General features: G+C 38.1%; 1 protein-coding gene across 4 annotated transcripts in view; it reads right to left on the bottom strand.

Moving 5' to 3' along the window:
• Positions 1-653: 653 nt before the first annotated feature.
• The window catches only part of LOC140203090 (bromodomain-containing protein 8-like), an 84,549-nt gene continuing 63,904 nt past the window's right edge, over positions 654-21,298 (bottom strand). For 3 of the 4 annotated variants that reach the window (XM_072268874.1, XM_072268876.1, XM_072268877.1), the window contains 7 exons: positions 20,636-20,682; positions 20,380-20,531; positions 15,028-15,117; positions 11,611-11,679; positions 7,115-7,292; positions 2,237-2,315; positions 654-937 (listed from right to left, as the gene is read on the bottom strand). In XM_072268874.1, coding sequence (XP_072124975.1) covers positions 2,238-2,315; positions 7,115-7,292; positions 11,611-11,679; positions 15,028-15,117; positions 20,380-20,531; positions 20,636-20,682 — 614 coding nt within the window. In that variant the 3' untranslated portion in view covers positions 654-937; position 2,237. Of the gene's footprint in view, positions 1,030-2,236; positions 2,316-7,114; positions 7,293-11,610; positions 11,680-15,027; positions 15,118-20,379; positions 20,532-20,635; positions 20,683-21,298 lie in introns of all 4 variants that reach the window. The other variant, XM_072268875.1, reaches the window with a different exon arrangement.

Here is a 21,298-nt window from a genome sequence, read left to right as displayed (position 1 = left end):
TTCTCTTTTAATCTGGGTCTTCTGTGCCAATGGTGTTGTTACATCTCTATTCTCGTATTCCCATGTCCCTGAATTCTCTTGGAATTTAAAAGTCTATTATATTAGTTTTTCTAACCATTTGTTTCAAATAGGTGAGTAGTTACAACAGTGAAAGGATATGATCAGTTATTGCAACATTTAATAACTCCTTATTTAAATCGTCTTCAAGAACGATGCAATGTGCCACCAGATCGACAATCAATCCTGAGCTGTAGTTTTGCATAAAACCAGATGATATATACGAATCACGAAGGCTCCTGAGAAAGTGCCCCAAGATGCAGCAATCAGTGTTCAATACAGACAAGCTTCTTTTATTAAACATGCCTATAGTACTTAGATTAACACTGAGCATGCTCAATAAGGAAAGTAAACTCGTCTCGGTGCACAATTCCAGCACAATCGTTATTAAAGTTAATAATTGCCTGTAAGCGTGAAGAGCTGGTGTACGTGTAAGAAATGGCTGGAACAAATAACCAAGGTGCCAAATAACCTCCCTTTGGATCATATATTTCCTAATCATTAAAAAACGATTAAATTAGATTAATCTGATCGATTTGCCACTTTGATATGATGGAGGATATAGAAATGTGTGAGAAAAGCAAAGAAATAAACTATTCTGCAAAATGGAATCATTAAATTTTATTAACAAACAAAAGATGAAATGCAAACAACAGGCAGTTTATTTACAAATCTGAATCAACTACACTAAGTGATTTCAACTTCATCGAAAATTAAAATTAAGGAACTTTTTTGTTTTGAGGCAAGGACAATAGGTTAACAAAACAGCATTCTGCATTCCTGTGGTTCTTCTGCACCTTGTGATAACTTGAGTGCACTCAGTTCTGTCTCTTCACCCAAGTCGCTCACTCTTTAAGGCTATGCAACATCATGACCATTGCTACAAATAAAACAAAATTCAAAAAACTGCAAAACACTACAAAACACTTAATTTCAATATTTCCTCCAACAATGTGTTCAACAGCAGGAATACTGTAAATCAAAAAATATATATTAGTTTTCTAAAGTGATTGAAAATGCTGAGGTTATTTAGCTACAAATATTTCTGGCATTAATGTTCTTCAATAACTGTATAGGTTCACAACCCTACTGTGGCACAGAATTCTTTATCAACAAAGCATGATTTCAGCAGAAACTAAATATATTGTTCTAGAAACAAAATCGTGCCCATTTATTCAATAGCTTCATAAATAAATTAAAAATTACAAAAAGTTGTTGGCTACCCATTTCCCAAATGAAGGTTAAACTGAAAATACTGATGTTATAAGTTAACTCCCTCAAATAAAGAGCGGACATGTTTGAATAAGAGTGGGCACTATATTTGTTTAATAAAAGTATCCTGACAGGATATCTGAAATAGACAATGTTTTAAATATTGATATATTTTACAAATTTTGGATATGACTTTTTGCTTATCGTATGGGTACACAAAAGTACATGCAAATTATAATATACATTTCTGATTGCAATTCCATGTTAAGCCCTACATTCTGATTTTACCGAGGTAGAGTAGGGGTACTGACACACAACTAAATATAAGTGACTTCCTTATGCTTCCTCTATAGGAGGCATAACATGAATTATTAATTCATCTTATTTTACAAGAAAAGAAACACACAAAATGCTGAAGGAACTCAGGAGGTCAGGCAGTATCCATGCAAAAGAGTAAACAGTTGAGGTTTTGGGCCTTTCTTCAGAACTGAGAAGGAAGGGGGAAGATGCCAGAATAAAAAGGTGGGGTGGGGACGGGAGGCTAGCTGGAAGGTGATAGGTGAAGTTAGATGGGTGGGAAAGAAAGAATCTGACAGGAGAGGAGAGTGGACAATGGGAGAAAGGGAAGGAGGACAGGATCCGGGGGAAATAATAGGCAGGTGAGAAGATGTGAAAGTTCATAGTGGGAAATGAAGAAAAGGTGGGGAGAAATAGATATTCATGCCATCCGGCTGGAGGGTACCCAGACAGAATACAAGATGTTGCTCCTCCACCCTGAGGGAGGCCTCATCTTGACACAGGAGGCGGCCATGGATTGACATGTCATAATGGTAATGGGAATTGGAATTAAACATTTGGCCATTTTAATTTCAACAGCAAATAATTATTTGTGCGTTTTTGTTACTAAGAATGTACAAAATAATAATAAAACATTTGTTTTGCACTAAGCTGCAGCAAAATTCATTACCTCATTTTTGCATGAGATGCAAACTCTTCCAACTGTGGCTTTTGTTACTGTCACCTAGTTCGACTACTTCCAGTATATCCTATACAGGAAAAAGACAACAGTTAATATTACAAGCCCATAACAACTTCTGTAAGATCACGAAATTGCATTAAAATCCACTCAAGGATCAGATACAATGCTGAGAGGAGTGCAGCATCTTGTTATACACATCATCAAATTTGAACCCAATTCCTACATTCAACATTTTATATCCTTTCTCTTTCTTTGGCTTTTTTGTGGTATTCACCAGATGTTTCCAAGTTATGTAGCTTTTGGCTGCAGTATTCTCATTCAAAGTTGCCTTTTTCTTGGGACCAAACACGACTTCCTTTCACTTTTTGGATTCCCAGATAACTAATGAGGGAATGACAGATTCTTCTACAGTTGGGGCAGGTAGTGGTCAGCGGGCCAGGTGTGGTTAATTTGAGAGGTGGTGTACTCCCTCCGTAAATTACGCAGAACTCCTGTATTCTTCTGATACATGGCCAGGTGTCTCATTACCACATGAATGCTTGTTTTCCACTTCAAGAGGTCCCAGGCCAGAGAGTCCCAACAGCCAGTGGGGATGCTACATTCCTTCAAGGATGCTTTGGGTAAATTCTTGTTTGATTAGACTGTGTAATTGTTATTTTCTTTATAGTTTGATAATTTATGCCTGCTGGTATTTTATATAATTATCTATATATATGTTTCCTAGTGGTCACAGTATGTATATGCAATTGTTCAATGTGTCTCCTAGTGGTTATAGTTCTCTGGAAGCTTCTTAGTGAAACCCTGCTGGTTTCCTTGGCTGCGCAAGTCTAGGGAAGACACATTCTGGTCCTGCCAAACCCGTGAGATTGAGACTGCGCTCCCACCCCAAACCTCAGTTTGTGTGGATGCTTGTAATTTGGATTATGAAACCACATCGGGTACCACTGGGACTCCATGGAAGGTCCTTATTAAGTAGTTAATTACCAACTCAGTGGTGAAGGTAGAAGGTAAAAGGTAAAAGTAAGTGTATACATGCCAGCCACTGCAAGCGAGCTAAAGTGGTAGCCAACGAGGACGACAAGTACTGAGGTTAACATGCTAGAAATCTCTGTCTCAGTACCTACACTATTGAGCTACAGCTGTTCTAACCAGCCAGTAGACCTCAAACGCAGTCGACATCAATTGGACATGATGATGTTTATTCTAGTATTATTTGCTGTTTCTATATTTTTGCCAATTTTCCCTGCTCACAATGTGCCAAATACTCATAATGTATACTTCCGAGATAATGTATACTTCTCAGGAGGAGCTAGTTTTGCCTCAATTTGCCTCAACTTTATGCTGTGGCAAGCAGTATACATTGTTAAGAATGTTTCTGCAGCTTTAGAAAGGGTAAGCAATGATACTGCTGATGCCCTTGAGAAAAGTAACAATAGAAATTGACACCATGTGTAAAATGGTTCTTCGACAGCCAAGGGCATTAGAATTTCTCTTATTAGTTAAGGGCGGAACATGTGCATTTACAGGCAAGGAGTGTTGTACTTACATACCTGACAAGTCTGAAGATATATCTGATTTGGCCAATCATATTCATAAAGAAGCAGCTAAAATACATCAGTCTGATAGATGGGATGTCTTTGACTGAATTTATTTAAGTCTAGGAAGCTAGGTTGATTCAACATTATGAGTCATATTCTTTGTCTTGATAAGTCTTATCATGATTTACATCATCTTTTTATTATTAATGAGATCATTCAAGCTCACACTAATCTACCTAACCATGACATAATCCTGTGAACACCCTTTGATATCTTGGAAAGTATTTTGATTATTTTATTTTTAATGTACATTTAAGTTTTTATGCCTCTGAATTTTCAGATGTAATGACTCTAAATGTGTGATTTAGAATCAAAGGGGGGAAATGATTGATTAGACTGTATAATTGTTATTTTATTTGCAGTTTAAGTTTATGCATGCTAGTATTTTATATACTTATCATATAATTATCTATATACATGTAACTGTTCAGTGTGTCCCTTAGTGGTTACAGTTGGGTCTTTTTCTGGAAATTGCTTGGTATTGCATTATTTGAATAGGTGCTATCTGATTGGTTATCTCTTATCAAAATATATTTGAATGGAATGTCTCTTATCTATAGGAGGGCTGAATACACCTTTTAGTCTTTATCTGTTCTTTGCTACTAGACTTTCACTACTCTTATGTTTCCAATTCTCTTTGTTCTATTAGCATTTAATAAAACAATTGTGAAGCAACATACTTTGTGCCACTTTCTTGATTTTCAAAAGAACCTTAAATCAAGTACATTAGAATCCAACATTCTTCATCATTTTCCTATGTCGTAATGTTGTCCAATGACAGAGTTCAGAATAGAGCATCTGTTTTGGGAAACTGGTGTTGGGCATGCAAGGGGTATGGTTTGTTCAAAGTAGCCAAAATGAATGTAACTAGGCTTGAGTCAGACTAAGTTCTGTGAGACTATCTCATTTTAAAACGGGATCAGTATCAGAAATTCCCACAAATACACTCAGTAGCCACCTTATTACCCGTAGCTAATAAATTGGCTACTGACTATATGTTTGTGGTCTTCTGCTGCTGTAACCCATCCATTTCAAGGTTCAACTTGACCATTCAGAGATGCTTTTCTGCACACCATTGTTGTAACACATGGTTATTTCAGTTCCTGTTACCGTCCTGTCAGCTTGAACCAGTCTGGCCATTCTCCTCTCTCTCGTTAACTAGGTGTTTTCACCCACAGAACTGCCACTCAATGACTGTTTTATATTTTTCACACCATTCTCTGTAAACTCTAGAGATTGTTGTGTGTCAAAATCCCAGGAGATCAGCATTTTCTAGATACTCAATCCATCCTGTCTACCACCAACAATCATTCCTCGGTTCAAGTTACTTAGATCACATATATTCCCCAGCCTGATGTTTGGTTTGAACAACAACTGAACCTCTTGACCATGCCTGCATGCTTTTATGCATTGAGTTGCTGCCACATGATTGGTTGAGATATTTGCATTAACAAGCAGATGTACAGGTAAAGTAGCCACTGAGAGTATGCATTTTGACAGCTGAATACTACTTCTTAGGCTCAGCGAATGATTACATTCTGAAAATCCTTTCAGACATTTTATGATCTTAAAGGAGCATTGTGAGTGTAAATTGCTGATCACCAAGGAAACTGGGATGTAATGTAGAAATTACTTAAACCATGAATATTGAGAGAATTAGCAGCAAAGCACTGGCAATTAATTTCTCCCTCTGATCCTGGATAAGGTGCAGTAACTATAAGTGATAAGGTTCCAGCATTGCAGTGGAAGTTAGATCAACACCAGACCGGTAAGTGATTGTACCAAATGCTATTCAGTAGCTGAGAGTGCCAGATAGTATGGTTCAGTTTTTTATGCTGATTGTCAACATATAGGCAAAAGAGACACAGCATCAGTATCAATATTCTCATTAAACAGGAGAGATTATCGAGTTGAATTCACACTTCAATGGATTAGCTTTGGTAAAATGCTTGCTGTTCTCGGAAATATATTACTACAGCACCACTCAATGGTCAATGCCACATAATGCAGATCCAACTGATAAAGGATTCATTCAGTAGACTGACCGTTATATACATACAGTGCAATGTATTGTGAGATAATGTATTATTTACAGATATACTACACAGTATGACATTTAGCCCCCGATATTATTTCACCGTTCATATAGACCATGTTGATCTCTATCTACTTATGCTGGAAATATATTCCTCCGTTTCCATGGTTAACAAAACTGTTGTGATCTCAGATTTAAAATTAACTCTTATTCCATGGGAGGGTAATCCACAATTCTACCTCTCTTTGCACAAAAATGTCTCCTAAACTCTTACCGAAATGACATGGCTTTAAGTTGTACTAACTATCCCTTCAACAAAAAATGTTTCCTTTTATTGTTATTTTTTTCAAATTCAAGACTTCAATGTCTTGGTACATATGAGAAAAAAATCAATGCCATACTACCATATTAATTTTTAAATTGTTCATTTCAAAAAGAAATGTACCAATAAAACCGAATAATATATAACTGAACCCTTGGGAGTCCTGATGACCTTAACTCAAATGGACTCTTCACAAAGTAATTTTTCAGGATAACGGCAGCGAATTTTATCACCCATCCGTATCACAAAGTTCTCATTTCTGCATATGTTCATGCCATTATTAAAAGGTTGCATCAGCAGTTCGATACTGAACTGCCATCAGGCAAAATCTGTCAGCTTAATATGGGCTGACCTTGTCTTGGCCATCCTGCATGATAACCTGTAGTGCTGAAAGTGCTTTCCTGTATTTAAACTATGTTCGTATGTTTTTGGATGTCAATGGCTTAATGTAAAGCACAAGTTCTGGTGCATTTTAATTCCAAAAGCTATGGGTACAGACGTGATCATACTAACCCAGACAATCACCAAGTAAGGAGACACAAGAAGCTGCAAATACTTGTAGAGCTTCACTTTGCTTCAAGTAATGCACCTGACCTATTGGCTAATTGCTAAATGTACCTTCTAAGACCAACATTTTGTTCAGGAATTTAATAAAAAGTGATGGAATGGCATTCACCAAATATTGCATTTTCTCACCAGTAACAGTAATGTAGTATTTTCAGTCAGGTATACTTTAGGATTGTTCACTTTCTTAATAGCTTCTTACAACTTAAGTAAAATAAACAACAAGGCAAATTTATTACTCAACTTGGTTTATCATATTATACTTTAATTCTTTGCTTGAATTTTATTTTAAATAAAACCTCAATAAGGAGTGTTTTATTGGAGAAGGACCTATTGTAGTACAGTACCTGGATCTGTTTTAAGACTTCTCGCTGCATTTCCACTGTTTTGTGAAAAACATCATGGTCGGAGCTATTGTACATTACTGCATTCTGGAACATCAGCATGATATCCCGCTGGAACTCTGCTGTTGTGCGGATCAGTCCTTTTTTAATATTTCTCTTTATATTGGATAAATCCATTGGTCTGTAATAAAGTAACAATGATTGACTGCAATATAAGGGCACAGTATGATAGAACCCAGAATAGTACAGGCCCTTTGGCCCACAATGTTGTGCCGATCCTCAAACCCTGCCTCCCATATAACCCTCACCACCTTAAATTCCTCCATATACTTGTCTAATAGTCTAAATTTCACAACTGTATCTGCCTCCACCACTGACTCAGGCAGTGCATTCCACGCACCAATGACTTTCTGAGTAAAAAACCGTCCTCTAATATCCCCCTTGAACTTCCCACCCCTTACTTTAAAGTCATGTCCTCTTCTATTGAGCAGTGGTGCCCTGGGGAAGAGTCGCTGGCTATCTTGTACACCTCTATTATGTCTCCTCTCATCCTCCTTCTCTCCAAAGAGTAAAGCCCTAGCTCCCTTAATCTCTGATCATAGTGCATACTCTCTAAACCAGGCAGCAGCCTGGTAAATCTGCTCTGTACCCTTTCCAATGCTTCCACATCCTTCCTATAGTGACGCGACCAGAACTGGACACAGTACTCCAAGTGTGGCCTAACCAGAGTTTTATACAGCTGCATCATTATGTCGCAACTCTTAAACTCTATCCCTCGACTTATGAAAGCTAACACCCATAAGTTTTCTTAACTACCTTACCTACCTGTGAGGCAACTTTCAGGGATCTGTGGACATGTACCCCCAGATCCCTCTGCTCTTCCACACTACCAAGTATCCTGCCATTTACTTTGTACTCTGCCTTGGAGTTTGTCCTTCCAAAGTGTACCACCTCACACTTCTCCGGGTTGAACTCCATCTGCTACTTCTCAGCCCACTTCTGTATCCTATCAATGTCTCTCTGCAATCTTCGACAATCCTCTACACTATCTACACCACCACCAACCTTTGTGTCGCCTGCAAACTTGCCAACCCCCCCTTCTACCCCCACATTCAGGTCGTTAATAAAAAGCACGAAAAGTAAAGGTCCCAGAACAGATCCTTCTGGGACACCACTAGTCACAACCCTCCAATCTGAATCTACTCCCTCCACCACGACCCTCTGCCTTCTGCAGGCAAGCCAATTCTGAATCCACCTGACCAAACTTCCCTGGATCCCATGCCTTCTGACTTTCTGAATAAGCCTACCATGTGGAACCTTGTCGAATGCCTTACTAAAATCCATGTAGATCACATCCACTGCACTACCCTCATCTATATGCTTGGTCACCTCCTCAAAGAACTCTACTGTATCAGGCTTGTTACGATCTGCCCTTCACAAAGCCATTCTGACTGTACCTGATCAGACCATGATTCTCTAAATGTCCATAGATCCTATCTCGAAGAATCTTTTCCAATAGCTTTCCCACCACAGATGTAAGGCTCACTGGTCTATAATTACCCCAACTATCCCTACTACCTTTTTTGAACAAGGGGACAAGATTCGCCTCCCTCCAATCCTCTGGTACCATTCCCTTGGACAACGAGGACATAAAGATCCTAGCCACAGGCTCAGCAATCTCTTCCCTCGCCTCATGGAGTAGCCTGGAGAATATTCCATCAGGCCCCGGGGACTTATCCGTCCTAATGTATTTTAGTAACTCCAACATCTCCTCCCCCTTAATATCAACATGCTCCAGAACATCAACCTCACTCATATTGTCCTCACCTTCATCAAGTTCCCTCTCAATGGTGAAAACTGATTCATTGAGGACCTCACTCACTTCCACAGCCTCCAGGCACATCTTCCCACCTTTATCTCTAATCAGTCCTACCTTCACTCCTGTCACCCTTTTCTTTTTCACATAATTGAAGAATGCCTTGGGGTTTTCCTTTACCCTACTCGCCAAGGCCTTCTCATGCCCCCTTCTTGCTCTTCTCAGCCCCTTCTTAAGTTCCTTTCTTGCTTCTCTATATTCCTCAATAGACCCATCTGATCCTTGCTTCCTAAACCTCATGTATGCTGCCTTCTTCCACCGGACTAGATTTTCCACCTCACTTGTCACCCATGGTTCCTTTACCCTACCATTCTTTATCTTCCTCACCAGGACAAATTTATCCCTAACATCCTGCAAGAGATCTCTAAACATCGACCACATTTCCATAGTACATTTCCCTGCAAAAACATCATCCCAATTCGCACCCGCAAGTTCCAGCCTCATAGCCTCATAATTTGCCTTTCCCCAATTAAAAATTTTACTGTCCTCTCTGATTCTATCCTTTTCCATGATAATGCTAAAGGCCAAGGAGCGGTGGTCACTGTCCCCCAGATGCTCACCCACTGAGGGATCTGTGGCCTGACCCGGTTCATACCTAGTACTAGATCTAGTATGGCATTCCCCCGGTCGGCCTGTTAACATACTGTGACAGGAATCTGCCCTGGACACACTTAACAAACTCTGCCCCATCTAAACCCTTGGAACTAATCAGGTGCCAATCAATATTAGGGAAGTTAAAGTCACCCATGATAACAACCCTGTTATTTTTGCACCTTTCCAAAATCTGCCTCCCAATCTGCTCCTCTGTATCTCTGCTGCTACCAGGGGGCCTATAGAATACCCCCAATAGAGTAACTGCTCCCTTCCTGTTCCTGACTTCCACCCATATTGACTCAAAAGGGGATCTTGACTCAAAAGAGGACCCACCCTTTCTGTAGCTGTAATAGTATCCCTGACCAGTAATGGCACCCCTCCTCCCCTTTTTTCCCCCTTTCTATCCCTTTTTAATTAAAACAATTCTTGGTAGTTTGCACAATTTTATGAAGGGGCACTGAGATTTTTTAGAAAAGCAAGATTTTTAAAAACATCTTAAAAGATGCTGGCTCAACAGCCCTAAGGAAAATAATCTTTGTAAACTGCCATGAGAATGTAGAAATTGTTTCACATTTTCCTTCACACTATTTTGGTTGTTATGTTCTTTTTCCTCAAATCAATTCCCTAATTAAAAGTAGAAACTAAATTTTTGCTGCCCAAATAAAAATTCTTTTGATTCCGGGGGGTGGGGGGAAGCCATTAGATTATCGAGCAGAAGCTAAAATATGAATGCTTAAATTTCCTAATGTTTGCTTTCCAGCAACACAATTCATGATACAGCTATTAAAACGTGTGCAAATTTACAATGTTGGATATTAAAAAACATCAGGGTCTTGTTGAAAGGTTACACTAAAATGTAAACAAATGGGGACAGAGTAAAATGGAGTTAATTAAATGTTCTATCCATAAGTGTTCAATGATTTGCTGAGCTTTCAGGCTTAATTTTTAAAAATACAAAAGAAATGCTTTAATGATCAGAAAAATAATGAAAAGAGAAACAGCTTGCAGAACCATCCACATTCTAATGTGGCAAATATTTGGAGAATATTTGGAGAATAATATCGCAATTAACCTATAGTTCCTTTAAACCATGATAAGATCTGATGAGGTTTTACCAAGGAATGATATTTCTTATCAATGCTCTAATCGTGCAAAGAAAATTTAAGAACATTTATTTCTATAACACACACAAACAAGAAATACATACCAGAAGCAAATCAGTTGGCTCAACAAATCCAGTTGGCATTAACGGTAGACCGAGCTTCCTCCCATCATATTCAATGTATCCAAAACCAATTAATTACAGTACCTTTCCAGATTAATGTCACTATTAATGAGTTTTTTTCCTTGGAACTTCATTCGTAGTAAGTAAAATGAATGTTTTAAGTCAAGAGTGGCTTTGTAAAATTTTAGCCCTGATCAATGTGTCTTTTTAAAGAGGTTTTATGACAGCCTTTGCAATTTTTAAAGTTTTAAGTGATGGGATTGCAACCGAGCTACATGTTATCAGAATAGAAAATTGCTAGGTCGCACAATACATGTTTAAAATGGCAAAGAGAGCCTGTATCAAATAAGAGAACTGTTCACAGCTGTTAATTTAAAGTAACCGTGTAAATGAGTTACAATCATGGGGAAGCTTGTCCAAGCTTACTAAATGTCAAGAAAGAATTGTATTTATATTACCAGTGTTCTAGAATTGATTATGCATTGTCTGTGGAAGTAGTAATCTTAAATGACTCATCATTTTGTCTGCCTGCAACAATAATCCAAACTAGTTTTAGAGCAAAACCTTATCCATAGAGCAATAGAGATATGAATTTTTCATTCGTAAATGCTTTTAAGATTTTTTTCTTGGTGATAAACTAACTCAGTGTGAAATCTTAACATGCACTAAGTCTGTCCAATGAGCATGTAATGCATAATTTGATGGCACTTATACAAAATTAATTCACTACTTTGCACTTATTTTCTTCCTCTATAATTTACTTATACCCCCAACAATGTTATCCTGTTTTCCTTATTCTCTTACCTGTGCACCTGGCTGTGATATCCAGGAACTCGTTCTTCAGTTATTGGATTCAGAAACAAACTAGCAAATCTGCAATTCCAGAATAGATCAGCATAACAAATATACTGGCAGAAAGTTATGTTTCATTCTGCTTTGAACTATGAACAACCATATTATATCATTAATGGATCTTTACCCCAAGTCAGAAAACATATTTTATAACATCAATGAATATTACACCGAGAAAAACAATGATCCACAATGCAACTCAATTCATTCTGTTTTTCTCTTTCTTTTCTCTCCATTAAAGATATTTTTTCCTAGTTCAAATTCTGATTGGAGATGAGCTACATCAGCTAGAAATTTAGCACACATCCCATGCATGATTTTCTGATAAGGTGCAGTTTTCAAAATATGGTTTTGGTGGTGAAGTTCTTGCCAACTGTAAGGATTGTAAACTTACTCCTTCAAGATTATTTGTTTCCTTGTGACTGTTGAACATTTTGTTTTTGTTCTTTTTCTAATCAGACTTGGAGCCAGATTGCAGGTTTCAGATCGCTGAATGTTCCATTAGTTATTTCTATATTAGTTCAGCTTAGCCAATTTGTCTTCTAATCATGCAGGTTGCCTAAGAATGTTTGGGGTTAAGCCCTGGTACAGAGGGAGTAGAAGGCTGTAAAATATGAAAAGATTAGATATGGCATATCTAATCTGGAGATAGGCTCCCATGGTAGGGGAGCCTAGGGCTAGAGGGCACGACTTCAGGATTGAAGGACGTCCATTTAGAACTGAGATGCAGAGAAATTACTTTAGTCAGAGAGTGGTAAATCTGTGGAATTTGTTGCCACAAGCGGCTGTGGAGGCCAAGTCATTGGGTGTATTTAAGGCAGAGGTAGATAGGTTCTTGATTAGCCAGGGCATCAAAGGGTATGGGGTGAAGGCAGGGGAGTGAGGAATTGGATCAGTCCATGATTGAATGACGGAGCAGACTTGATGGGCTGAATGGCCTACTTCTGCTCCTATATCTTATGGTTTTATAGTCTTATAATATTTATTGTATGTATTAACCACATAGGAAACAACATCCCTTGCTATTACATGTGGGTTGCAAAAGGTCCTGTGCATCTCTAGGTGAAACAAGATTGGAACGGAAGGCATACTGATGTAACATAATTGCCATTTGTAAAAACATTGTAAAATATTCAGTCATTTTTTCTATATTTCCAATGTCATTTCCCACTAACTTTATAAATTTACATATTGTCATATGCCCTCATTGATGGGAATAGTGCTACTGATGAAAAGATTTAATTACAACTATTTGATAGACTCATTCCTCTTTAAAATACAGGAATTATAGAGGATAGTGAACAGGAAATTCACAAAAAATACAAGCAGTGGCAATTGCAGAAATTATCCTCACTCTAAAGGCAATTTTATATATTTTCACAATTAGACCTTGAAGAGTCAGAACAACTGATCCAGATTTCAACATCTTCAAGTGCAACTTGAGTCTTGTGCTAATAATTACTCAAATAGCAGTCCAAATTTAAAAAGATATGTGTACTCAATGATAAATGTCCACTTATGAGTGCAAAATTGCTTCAGCTTTTGTAAAGGCTCAAAATAAATTTTAACCACTTGTCATACTGGGAAGATGTGTCACACAAAAGCAAAATGAATAGAGACAAATTGAATTATGAAATAGTATGAAGATGGCACACTTGAACAAAGGATAACAAGAGCTGCCAAAATAAAACTGGCCCTCATGAGATAGTACTGAGAAGTTTTGAGAGCACACTCCCTGTTAATAATAATACATCACACCGCTCAATCGTAAGGATCTTAGAATCGATATTAAGGAGGAAGGATATTTTAAGTAGGAGACAAAATAAGACTTCTATTAATTAGCTCCATAGCTAAAGATCAGAAATGAAGTTGTCAATTAATTTGTTGCACATGTTCTTCTTGCTCATATAGCAACCACACAATCTTAATAGAATTGATGGCCTTTTGACACAGTTCTACCTTTGGCTCTATCAGTGTAATAAAAAAGGCACAAGGATCGAGGCTTACAACTGCCATTTTGTAATCTTCTCAGGTGAAAATCAGACAATTACTTATCAGCTTATAAATCAATATTATTCAAATTTTAAGGCGTCAGGTCACAATGTAAAGACCTGCTGCCTTATAATAGAAACATGGAAAACCCACAGCACAATACAGGCCCTTTGGCCCACAAAGTTGTGCTGAACATGTCCCTACCTTAAAAATTACTAGGGTTACCCACAACCCTCTATTTTTCTAAGCTCCATGTACCTATCCAAAAGTCTCTTAAGAAGTCTTAAAAATACTCTTAAAAGACTCTTAAAATAATGACCTTTCAAACTGTATATCTTGGGATGCAAGGACACGGAGGAAGTAAGTAGTTAAGGGTCACCCACACACTCCCTTATAAATTGTCTCCATTCTCATTGTGTTGTAAACTACTATCTACAAAACCCCACAAAAGGATCTTCCAGTATACATCCTTTGAAGACTAAGTTCCATTCACAGAGTGCTTCTCATGAAGTTCCAGCATTCCACAGCACTTCACAATCAATTACGTTTTTTTGAATTGGAATCATTGTTGTAAAGAAGAATGTATAGCAGTCAATTTATACAAAAAGGTCCAAAACAAACTTTACATCAATACACAATACCTTACTTTCCCTTTTCCATTTTCTATTTATGATCTATAATTTAAAATTTTAGTATTTTACTATCGATTTGTAATTCAGGGAGCGCAAAGCGCAGAATCAACTATCACTGTGATGATTGTACGCTCTAGTACCAATTGTTTGGCGACAATAAAGATGAAAGAATTATAGGAAACAAGACCTGGAAGTAAAAAGAGTACAAAATACAAGGCTATTAATAATCAAACAATAGCAAATGTTATATGTAGCAAAGCACACTCCAGAGCACAGCAGAACTAAAAAAAATTGTCTACATTTTGAAATATCAGATGCTTTATGAACCATACACCTAGATTACCAAGATAGATCCTATAACTGACGTGACTAACCAGCACTGAACTTGCTGGATATGAAATTTTATAAAATTGTCACTTTCATGGTCCTTATGAAGATTCTACACTGGTATCTTTTGTTAAGTAAAGAAATTATGGGATCCACTCAAAAGCATATCTTTGGAAGTGAGGCACTAGGCCAGGGGTTCCCAACTTTTTTTTTGTGCCATGGAACCCTACCATTAATCAAAGGGTCCATTGATGCCAGATTGAGAACCCACACCCTGGACCATCCATAGCCCCACTGAATGGACCAGCTACAAGAACTAAATTGCTTACCTCTCTTACCCTGTTTCTTAAACCTTCTTATGGTCTTAAGATGTAAAACACCAATTAAATACTTTTTCAATTTTATTTCTGATTCTGACCTGTGACTGGCTGTCTCCTTCCACATGAGCAACACTGTCCTCTTCCAATTCCTCTGAGCTGAAATTTGATCCTGGTCAAATCTCGTGGATCTGATAAAAAAAAACTAGAATGAAAACTACACTGCAAAAGAATTCAATCTGTTATTAATGGGCACATATGTAATATCTCATTTGACTTGTTCTATTTTTTCTGTTACTTTTCTCCCTTGCCTGCTTGATGCACAATTTGTCACTTGTATGTCAAGAATCTGCACTATAAACTGTTGACCATAGGCAAATGAATTTTCTCAGCACTAACTTTCACTTCTGTTTGTCTCATCTTGATCTTTGATTAGTTTGTCTTCTCTGGAATTTCTCAACTAACGAGCTTCAGCAATTGACATATTCTGAGATGGAAACCTGATAACTCATAAATCATAGTCAAACAAATTTTATATTTGTATATGAACGTAACCCCAAAATATTTTCTCCTTTCAACTTATCTGACCTTCCATGGAATGCACCAATTGCAACGAAAAGGCAGGTGAGTAGATTTTCACTGTTCTGATCTTGATCTCAGCATGAGAGGTGTTTGAAAGCAGTCTAATGATATATCTTGCAATGAAATTATTTATATATATATACACACACACACACACAGATAAACAATAATTTAAAAATACTCAATAATAGGTTGCATTTCAATAGTATGTAAAGGATACAGTGAACTACACTATATAGAATGCCAATAGTATCTTTTTTTTTTTAAAAGAACTGATGTTGAAAATCTGGAGCAAAGACAGGAACTTATGCATTCTAGTCAGGAGTTCAGACCTGAACCATCAGTAGCCATTCTCCACTATTTTTGCATTTCCACTATTTTTGTTGTTGTTTCAATATAAAAGTATTAAGTGAAACTGATTGGTAATCCATTTATGACCTATTTCCAAGCACTGGAATATCACTAATCAAAGGCATTTCTCATTATTAATCTGTTTTCTTCTATTTCTTTCTGATCACTATCCCAATTTACAAAATATTCTACTACTGCCCAGATCTCGCCAAATAAACTCAGATCACAAGATCATTCAAAATATCATCCGGTTGTACCCAACATCAGAGGGATCTATCCTTTAACAGAGTTGAGCATTTCAATCTAACCTAAGACATTATATAACTCCCATAATCAAAGGTGATATAGTTTTCTCTTATTTGTTCAAATTGTGGGATATACTTGGAAGGGACTAAGTTAATAATGCACAGTAGGGCCAACATCACATGTACAACAGCCTAGGTTAAGCTGATCAGTCACTAATTGTACTTTTACAGCAATCATGGTCATTTCTTCTGTTGCCAACAATGAGAGGAATAAATTAATTTGTATAATTTCCCACCATGGGAAACTAAAGTCATGAGCTTTGGCTTGCTAATTCAATACTAAAGCCACTGTACAACTGTAATGTTAACAGATATTCTTTTAAAGAGAAGCTTCAATTTTCTTGTGGTCTGCCTAAATCTACTAATTTTCTTTAGCTACGTATTTCTACTTGTATCTTCTAGTGTTCTAATTCCAGGTTGTGCTTTTCCCCTACTTCTCTCATGCAGATGAAAACTACCTTCTGAATTCCTTTCCCAAAATCTCCTCTCCTTGTTTACATTGTCATATAAACACACATCTTTGACTTTTGAGTTCTTCTCTCCATCCCTCAATCTCCAGATACAATAACAACATTTAAAAGGTGTTTGTACAGATATCTGGATAGGAAAGGCACATAGAGATATGAGCCTAACACAGGCAAATGAGGATTAGCATTAAGAGGCATCATGGTCATGTGGGTTGAAAGGGCTTTGTTCATTGCTGTACATTTCTATGATTCAGAGATTCCATGATTGCAGAAAATGTCATTAAATTTTCTGCTATTTAAAAGCCTCAGTAAATGGTTTGCAGAATTATTTTATTTGGAGAGTGGTTCATGAATATAGACCATAAGACAAAGGAGCAGAAGTCGGCCATCCGGCCCATCGAGTCTGCTCCGCCATTTTATCATGAGCTGATCCATTCTCCCATTTAGTCCCACTCCCCCGCCTTCTCACCATAACCTTTGATGCCCTGGCTACTCAGATACCTATCAATCTCTGCCTTAAATACATCCAGTGACCTGGCCTCCACTGCTGCCCGTGGCAACAAATTCCATAGATTCACCACCCTCTGACGAAAAAAATTTCTTCGCATTTCTGTTCTGAATGGGCACCCTTCAATCCTTAAATCATGCCCTCTCATACTAGACTCCCCCATCATGGGAAACAACTTTGCCACATCCGCTCTGTCCATGCCTTTGAACATCAAAATGTTTCTATGAGGTCTCCCCTCATTCTTCTAAGCTCCAAGGAATACAGTCCAAGAGCGGACAAACGTTCCTCATATGTTAACCCTCTCATTCCCGGAATCATTCTAGTGAATCTTCTCTGTACCCTCTCCAACGTCAGCACATCCTTTCTTAAATAAGGAGACCAAAACTGCCCACAGTACTCCAAGTGAGGTCTCACCAGCGCCTTATAAAGCCTCAACATCACATCCCTGCACCTATACGCCATTCCTCTAGAAACGAATGCCAACATTGCATTCACCTTTTTCACTACCGACTCAACCTGGAGGTTAACTTTAAGGGTATCCTGTACGAGGACTCCCAAATCCCGTTGCATCTCAGAACTTTGAATTCTTTCCCCATTTAAATAATAGTCTGCCTGTTTATTTCTTCTGCCAAAGTGCATAACCATACACTTTCCAACATTGTATTTCATTTGCCACTGCTTTGCCCATTCTTCCAATCTATCCAAGTCTCTCTGCAGACTCTCCATTTCCTCAGCACTACCGGCCCCTCCGCCTATCTTCGTATCGTCAGCAAACTTAGCCACAAAGCCACCTATTCCATAATCCAAATCATTGCTGTACAATGTAAAAAGAAGCGGCCCCAACACGGACCCCTGTGGAACATCACTGGTAACCGGCAGCCAATCAGAATAGGATCCCTTTATCCCCACTCTGTTTCCTGCCAATCAGCCAACGCTCTATTCACGTATGTAACTTTCCCGTAATTCCATGGGCTCTTATCTTGTTAAGTAACGTCATGTGTGGCAGCTTGTCAAAGACCCTCTGAAAATCCAAGTATACAACATCCACTGCATCTCCCTTGTCTAGCTTACTTGTAATTTGCTCAAAAAATTGTAATAGGTTTGTCAGGTAGGATTTTCCTTTAAGGAATCCATGCTGAGTTCTGCCTATCTTGGTCATATGCCTCCAGGTACTCTGTAATCTCATCCTTGACAATCGACTCCAACAACTTCCCAACCACCGATGTCAAGCTAACAGGTCTATAATTTCCTTTTTGCTTCCTTGCCCCCTTCTTAAATAGCGGAGTGACATTTGCAATCTTCTAGTCCTCCGGAACCATGCCAGAATCTATCGACTTTTGAAAGATCATCGCTACTGCCTCCGCAATCTCCACATCTACTTCCTTCAGAACACGCGGGTGCATTCCATCTGGTCCAGGAGATTTATCTACCTTTAAACTATTCAGCTTCCGGAGTACTTTCTCTGTCGTAATTGTGACTGTGCACACTTCTCTTCCCTGACACCCTTGAGTGTCCGGTATACTGCTGATGTCTTCCTCAGTGAAGACTGATACAAAATACTCGTTCAGTTCCTCTGTCATCTCCTCATCTCCAATTACAATTTCTCCAGCATCATTTTCTATCGGTCCTATATATGTCCTCACCTGTCTTTTACTCTTTATATACTTGAAAAGCTTTTAGTATCCTCTTTGATATTATTTGCTAGCTTCTTTTCATAGCTAATCTTTTCCCTCTTAATGACCTTCTTAGTTTCCTTTTGTAAGGTTTTAAAAACTTCCCAATCCTCTGTCTTCCCACTAATTTTTGCTTCCTTGTATGCCCTCTCCTTTGCTTTAACTTTGGCTTTGACTTCTCTTGTCAACCACGGTTGCATCCTTTTTCCATTTGAAAATTTCTTCTTTTTTGGAATATACCTGTCTTGCACATTCCTCATTTCTCGCATGAACTCCAGCCACTGCTGCTCTGCCGTCCTTCCCGCCAGTGTCCCTTTCCAGTCAACTTTGGCCAGTTCCTCTTTCATGCCACTGTAATTTCCTTTACTCCACTGAAATACTGACACATCAGATTTCGACTTCGCTTTTTCAAATTTCACAGTGAACTCAATCATGTTATGATTACTGCCTCCTAAGGGTTTCTTCACCTCAAGCTCTCTAATCACCTCCGGTTCATTACACAATACCCAATCCAGTACAGCCGATCCCCTAGTGGGCTCAACAACAAGCTGTTCTAAAAAGCCATCTCGCAGACATTCTACAAACTCTCTCTCGAGATCCAGTGCCGACCTGATTTTCGCAATCCACTCGCATGTTAAAATCCCCCACGATTATCATAACACTGCCCTTCTGACAAGCCTTTTCTATTTCCTGTTGTAATTTGTAGTCCACATCACTGTAGCTGTTTGGAGGCCTATAAATAACTGCCATCAGGGTCCTTTTACCCCTGCGATTTCTTAGCTCAACCCATAAAGATTCTGCACCTTCCAATCCTATATCACCTCTTTCTAATGATTTAATATCATTTCTTACCAATAAAGCCACACCACCCCCTCTGCCTACCTTCCTATCCTTCCGATACACCGTGTATCCTTGGACATTTAGCTCCCAGAGACATGCATCCTTTAGCCACGTCTCAGTGATGACCACAATATCATACCTGCCAATTTGTAGCTGTACGACAAGGTCATCCACCTTATTCCTTATACTGCGTGCATTTAAGACTAGTATTTGGTACTTTTTGCTTTGATTTCACTGCAACTTTATTGCATTGCAACTCATCCCAATGGCTACAAATTTGCCCCATCACCTGCCTGTCTTTCCTGACATCTTTACTGCTCACTATTTTAGATTTATTTCTGTTTTCCCCTTCCTCCACTCTGTCAATATATGTCATTAACTGGGTGAGGGAATGAGCTTCCTACGGTACTCAGCGCATCAGTTTATTGTTCTGACATTTTTGTAAGATACATTTTTCGGAATATATATCACAGTATATGCATGAAAGGTGAAGTGACTTGAAGTTGCCCTTACAGTAAGAAAATCCTAGACGTTATTGTAGTTAGATGTTTGGTAGATTTGACACTGTACCATACATGCAGATATTTTAGAGGGTTACTATGCAAATTCTCATTAAGGGATATGAACCTCTTGAATCTTATTTACATTTCATATATTTCAAGACAATGACTAAATGGCTGGTTTTATAAAACTCAGCATATTCTCATAGATATTTTTGGATACATACAGCTGGGAGGATGTGTGACTGCTTGCTGCTGACTCATCCAAGACCAAGAACTGCTCCGAACTGAAGCTAACACCACTCTCAGAGAGAGACAGTTCTATGTCAAATTCTGAAAGGTCAACATCACAAAACTCTTCTTCACTGGTGGTTTCTTCCTAAAATTTGTCAAAATATCACAGAAAATATTATTTCATGGCTTCTTGCATCAGTGATGAACTTCACAATGTTCTTTTTACTAAAATTTATGTTGAGACCATACCTCCTGCAGACTGTCTCTCATTGTGTTGTATTCTACCTCAGATATCTCTGAAATATGAAGATACAGTCAACATTCTTTAGATGGAAAATATTCTAATCGTAAAGCTTTAATGGTCACATTTCATGTCTAGCAACCCAATGTATTGAACAGATACTAGGAAAAAAGTTCTGAGGAACAGGATTAGTGAACACTTTGAAAGCAGGGACTAATCAAAGACATGTTTGTCAAGGGCAGATCCTATCAGATAAATTCTTTGAAGAGGTAGCAGTGTGTATCGATGAGGGCAGGGCAGTAGATATCATTTACATGGACTTTGTTAAAGTCTTTTGACAAGGGCCTACGGGATCCATGGTACATTGGCTAAGAAATGTGCAGCAGAGGACGAAGGTAGAGAATGTTTTTCGAATTGGATGCTGGCGTATATGAAGGATTGGTGCAGGGACCCTTGGTGTTTGTAAAATACAATAATTATTTGGAATCAGAATTCAGAATTAGGTTTTTTATCACCGGCATGTGTCGTGAAATTTGTTAACTTAGAAGCAGCAGTTCAATGCAATACATAATATAGAAAAATAAAATAATAATAAGTAAATCAATTACAGTATACATATATTGAATAGATTAAAAATTGTGCAAAAAACCTAAATATATATTAAAGAAGTG

This window comes from Mobula birostris, chromosome 9, assembly GCF_030028105.1.
Source record: "Mobula birostris isolate sMobBir1 chromosome 9, sMobBir1.hap1, whole genome shotgun sequence".
Lineage (NCBI taxonomy): Eukaryota > Metazoa > Chordata > Chondrichthyes > Myliobatiformes > Myliobatidae > Mobula > Mobula birostris.
Note: the sequence above shows the minus strand (reverse complement) of the source record. Positions and strands in the feature narration are given on the sequence as shown.